Source organism: Cyprinodon variegatus, unplaced genomic scaffold, assembly GCF_000732505.1.
Source record: "Cyprinodon variegatus isolate N-32 unplaced genomic scaffold, C_variegatus-1.0 Scaffold602, whole genome shotgun sequence".
Lineage (NCBI taxonomy): Eukaryota > Metazoa > Chordata > Actinopteri > Cyprinodontiformes > Cyprinodontidae > Cyprinodon > Cyprinodon variegatus.
The window spans coordinates 12,779-17,959 of NW_015151055.1; the positions used below are offsets into that span (position 1 = coordinate 12,779).

The 5,181-nt window shown below is 43.7% G+C and overlaps 1 protein-coding gene across 3 annotated transcripts in view; it reads left to right on the forward strand.

Moving 5' to 3' along the window:
- Positions 1–5,181, forward strand: part of LOC107096158 (p53-induced death domain-containing protein 1-like) — a 12,702-nt gene that overhangs the window by 3,831 nt on the left and 3,690 nt on the right. The window contains exons 4-12 of one of the 3 annotated variants that reach the window (XR_001481787.1): positions 58–109; positions 195–396; positions 2,303–2,452; positions 2,528–2,701; positions 2,772–2,919; positions 3,003–3,138; positions 3,232–3,382; positions 4,718–4,841; positions 4,934–5,045. Coding sequence is in view for 1 of the 3 variants with exons in the window: in XM_015392683.1 (XP_015248169.1) it covers positions 58–109; positions 195–396; positions 2,303–2,452; positions 2,528–2,701; positions 2,772–2,919; positions 3,003–3,138; positions 3,232–3,382; positions 4,718–4,841; positions 4,930–5,045 (1,253 nt within the window). In the remaining 2 variants the exon portion in view is untranslated. Of the gene's footprint in view, positions 1–57; positions 110–194; positions 397–2,302; positions 2,453–2,527; positions 2,702–2,771; positions 2,920–2,991; positions 3,139–3,231; positions 3,383–4,717; positions 4,842–4,929; positions 5,046–5,181 lie in introns of those variants that run through there. The other 2 variants (XM_015392683.1, XR_001481788.1) reach the window with 2 other exon arrangements.

The following is a 5,181-nucleotide window of genomic DNA, read 5'->3' on the forward strand; positions in this document are numbered from 1 at the left end:
TAGCTGTTTTTATTGCATAACTTGATGGTTTTTGTCATCATTATTGTGTTTTATCAGATCTTACAGGCGCAGAAGTCCCAAAGTTACACCTGCGATTCAACCAGCACAGGTACAGCTCTGCAGTGACGGCATCTAGTTTCTAGACCAACACCTGCAGCCTCTCAGCAAACGTTTCCTTCTTCTTTGCTCTTTAGTTTCTTTGTCTCCTCTGCTGGGTGTCATGTGTTTCTGCCGGGGGGGGCAGAGCTGGTGTTCCCCCCCAGATGCCTGACGGCGACCACCAAACTGAGGTGGGCTGAGAAAAGGCCCGACAGGAAGTGGGTGTGGCTGGAGGAGCATGACGTCCTGCTTAGTCGTCCGCTGGAACTTCGTCCTCATGGAATCAGGTTCCTAAAGGTAGGAAATGATTGAGGAGAGTTTATGACATTTATGCAGACGAGGACAGAACTTTACAAAAATATTCAGAAAAGGGAAATTTGAAAGTGAGGCTTTTAGATAAAATCAGACGAAGCAACTTTCTGAAGTTTCCCGGTTAGTTAAATATGTTAAAAGGTTTTTGTTTGTTTTTATGCACTGCACATTGGAAATATTTATTTTGTTAAATAAAGTGGATTTGATTAAGCCCCAAACTTCCCAATTTATGTCAGTCTGTTCTTCTAATCAACAGTTTGTTAAAAGTCTCTATTCAGTGTCAAGGTTTGAGAGCCTGTGGATTTAATCAGCCCTAATGAGAATATAATACAGTCTAAAAAACATGTTAGTGAATATTCATATGCTAAACTAATGTAATTAGCACTTAATAGGGGAGAAACTAAGAAAAATAATCCAAAAGCTGTTTTTTTCCCACATGTTTTGAAGCATTACCTGTTAGTTTGCAAAGGGGCCCCTCAACAAGAGCTAATTCTGTCTGAGGGGCCACAGCATGGAAAAGTCTGGGACCGTGTTCCCTAGCTAATATGGAGTTTAAAACATTTCCAAAGCAAATATTTAATTAATTGCTGTTTTGTTCTTTTCTCTTGAATTCAAAAATCAATCCTCTGGACTTTGTTTCCGAGTCTGAAGACGTTTCTCTTCCATCCAGGAAGATTTTTCAATCCAAAATGTCAGAAATAGCGTTTAGTTCCAGGTTTTATCCAGCAGCCCAACAAAGCCTGGTTTTAGTTTAGAAAACATGCAAATAGAAACGGATGAACGGGTCCCCCCCTTTGGAATGGGGGTTTGGCTTCTTTGTTAGCCTGCAATGCCCCATACCTGTCTATGTCTCTGAAAGGGGGGTTGTTAGAGGGAATAGTATTCAGCCAGTTCAACAATTCTTTCTCTCTGGACTCGTCCGTCCGTTTCTATTTGCATGTTTCCCAAACAAAAACAAGGTCTTGATTCTTCTTTTTATTGGAGGTTTGGACTTCCGGTTTGTGCCACTATCTCTGTTGATGTTTTCTGTTGTCTTTATCCATTTCTAAAGTCATTAAATAGTTTCCCTAAAAAATGCTGAGTTATTAATCCAACTTAATAATAATAATATATTTGATTTATACTGCACTTTTCATTAAAAAGACCTCCAAGTACTACAAAAAATAAAAGCATTAAAAAAGAAATGCATAAAAATAAAGAAATTATAATAATGACAATTTTTTTTATAAAAGCTGTTTTAAAAAGAGAGAAAAAAACATTTAAAGGGCCCAAAAGTTTGCTAAAAAATGTTTTTAAGGCCTTTTTTAAATACTGGGCGTCAGGGGGGGGGCGTTCCACAGATGTGGGGCAGCAGCACAAAATGCTCCATCTCCCATCGTCCTGAGTCTGGTTCTGGGAAAGTGGAGCAGGTTGTGTTCTGTGCGTTGATAAGCTCTTTAAGGTGGTGGGGGGGGCATGTCCATGGATGCATTGATCTGTAAAGAGGGAAACCTTGTATTCAGTCCAGGTGGAGATGGGAATCCAGTGTAGAGAACGGCGGTAAAGTGCTCATGTTTCCGTCTCATCATCCCGTCTCTCATCAGGATCCTACCTGCAGAGTTCTGAATGCACTGAAGCCTCTGCAGACTCTCTTAGGGATCCCAATGAGGAGAAGCAATAGTCCAGTCTGGAGGATTGCCTCTTTTCTTAATGCCACTGTAACAGAAATACAGGCTTTTCTAAGCTTATATAAATGATGATTTCATGGGAAGGTGATGAAAGGTGCTGTACTTTTTAAAAGGTTGCTTGTTTAAAGAAAAAGTGAAAACATAGGATTAAAAGTCTGTCAAGCTCAACATTTTTCACTTTGCTGGGAGTTTAGGAATGTTGATTTCATCTGATTGATCTGCAGCCTGTGGAGGTCTGTGTGCCGTATCACCGGAGAAGCCGGGGGGAGGTGGTGCTGCGGACGTTTGACGGCCAGTCGTGGAGCACTCTGACCTCTCACCTTCGGAGAGGAAACGAGGAGAACTGCTGTCATCCTGGGGGACGCCCTGCCAGGGTAAAGATTGTCTTATTTGAACAGAGATCATGTGTGTTCCTGGGGGAAGTGAATATCTGTGATTTGTGTTTGTAGCTGGCGTGCTCCTCAGTGAGCCACTTCTCCTGGTTTATAGCGGTGTCCAGACCTGTACGGGATACCTGCTCCGTTACTCCATCAGGAGCTCTTCTGGTGTCCAGCTTAGACTCTGGAATAAAGCTTGACTTCCCTCCTGACTCCACTGCTCAGACTCGTGTTATAACTCTACAGGTAAACCCTGCCACAGCAGCGGAAGGACGGGGCGGACTCTATTATCCCTGATGCTTCTCTCTTTCTGCAGGTGCTGCAGGTTTGTGAGTCAGAGCTGCAGGCTCTGTGTGGTGACCCTCAGGCCACAGTCAGTCCCCTCCTCTGTCTCTCCCAGAATCCCTCGCTGCATTTCCTGCAGCCAGTTAAAGTCCAGATCCCTCTGCCACCAGGAGTCACAGGTACAGGCAGCTGAACTGGTTTTTCACACACATGCATGAGCAGAATATTTTAGCATGCATTAACGTCTGCAGTGCGTCTACAGGGCATACGGCTGATCTGTCCCGACTACATCTGCTTCACGGAGATCCGTCTGCCCAAACCTGGACTGACATCACGTCACAGGTGTCTCTGTATGTCACCCATCTATACGCCGTTTTCTACATCACGCATTTCTCTTGGTAAGGCTCCATGCTGGTTGATGAATTTACAGTCACCCTGCTGTGGATTCCAGGCTGTGGTTCTGTGACGGTGCGTTATCTGCGTTAAAACAGGTACTGGCTGTGGTACACCACGCAGCGCTGCGTTAGCGGCGTGGTCAGAAAGGTCTATCAACGTCTGAAACAGTTCAAAGTCCAGTTCCTGGTCCTCCAGCGGAAGACCGATCCCGCTCAGGTTCTGCTGCAGTGCCTCCCTGCTAACAAGGTCTGTCGTCTCCTGTCCTCCTTTAACTGGGCCAGTTTTATCCAGGGGGCGCTATAAAGTCAATATAGACGTAGACCAATAACCAATCAAAGTTATCACACCCGTATATTTATATGAATGCCAACAACACAAAAACATTATAAAACGCTTAAAAAAAAAAAGAACATAATTTAATGTGCAGGTTTACATCTTGTAGATAAATCTTTCCCTTCTGAGGCTGTGAAGGTAAATCTGTGTTTTGCATGGTCCAATATTGGGTCACAAACCTAAAAAAATAATTTATCAGTTTAATAATGGAGAAGCTATTAGTTTGCTTTATATTTTATCATATCAAAACTGTTTATTTTCTGAGAATGTGTTTATTTAAGAGCAACCATGCAAATGAACAAACATCTAGAAAAAGTCGACTATATTCTATTATTTTCCATGTGAATTCCAGATTATTCATTCTTCTTTGCTTTTTCTATAAAGTGCTTTAAATCAGTCCTAGCTGTCTTTATCCCTGCTGGATCTGATCCTGATGTTTGAAAAAGGAGGCAGGGAAAGCAGGATAAAGCCTTAGCCTCGCTGCACGCAGTTAGCCTTGCTGCTTGCAGTTAGCCTCGCTGCACGCAGTTAGCCTTGCTGCTTGCAGTTAGCCTCGCCGCATGCAGTTAGCCTCGCCGCATGCAGTTAGCCTCGCCGCATGCAGTTAGCCTCGCTGCTTGCAGTTAGCCTCGCTGCACGCAGTTAGCCTCGCTGCACGCAGTTAGCCTCGCTGCACGCAGTTAGCCTCGCTGCACACAGTTAGCCTCGCTGCATGTAGTTAGCCTAGCCTTAGAGCGAAACCAGCTCCTGGCAAAGGACGTTTCTAGCACCATTTTTCTTTCTCTCTCTCTCTCTCTGTCAATCACCCTCATAGCCTCTGCGCTGTGCTGGAAGGCGTTGGTCACCTCAGGTCGTAGCTTTAGTGCGTCCAGAACTCTCTTATCCTTCTTTATTGCAGAGGAGCTCCTGCGCATCGACAACTTCTAACGAGAGTCGATGGGTAAAGATTTTTGCACCGTAGGGCGGAAATACGTCACCAGTCCGATGAAAAATGGAATGAAGCTTTACTCGTCATTAATGATTAAATATTTATCTTGCAGATCTAAAAATATATATCAATATATTTTGAAATATTTTAATTATTTACTTAAAGTTAAATCATGAAAAAATATATGGTTTTAATGTCTTAGTCAGGGTCATTGGGTGGATGGGGCGGCACCCTAGCGCCCTCTATTGGCCAGCCTCCACTGCCTTTATCACAGCAGTAAGTGAAACCTCAGGCTTTAATATTTAACGGTTTCTGTGCAGGTAGAGGGCCGAGTTCAGTCTCTGTCTGAGCAATATGACGGACCGCAGCCTTCAGACCTGTGTGACCTGCTGGAAGGAGAGCAGTTCTTCGCCGGCTTTGAGAGGGGCTTGGACATCGTCACAGGTTGGAGTCCATCTTTAATCTGAGTCATTGCTGTTCTCTAACCGTTGTTCCGTACGTCGTTCAGTGTTGAATCGTTCTCTTTCCTCAGACAGACCGGACTGCATTGAGGGTCGACTGTGTTTTGTGTTTTACTCCAGTCTGAAAAATGTGAAGGAGGTGTATGTCTGTCCTGCTCCGGGACAGAAAGGACTGGTCAGGGGACAGGTACGATATTCAGAGCAGCGAATAAAATAGAATACAATAGAATATCCCTTTATTGTCCAAAGATGGATACATTCTGGTGTTTACAGCAGCAAAAAAAGATTATAGAAAAAACTGTATAAGAATGTATAAGAAAATA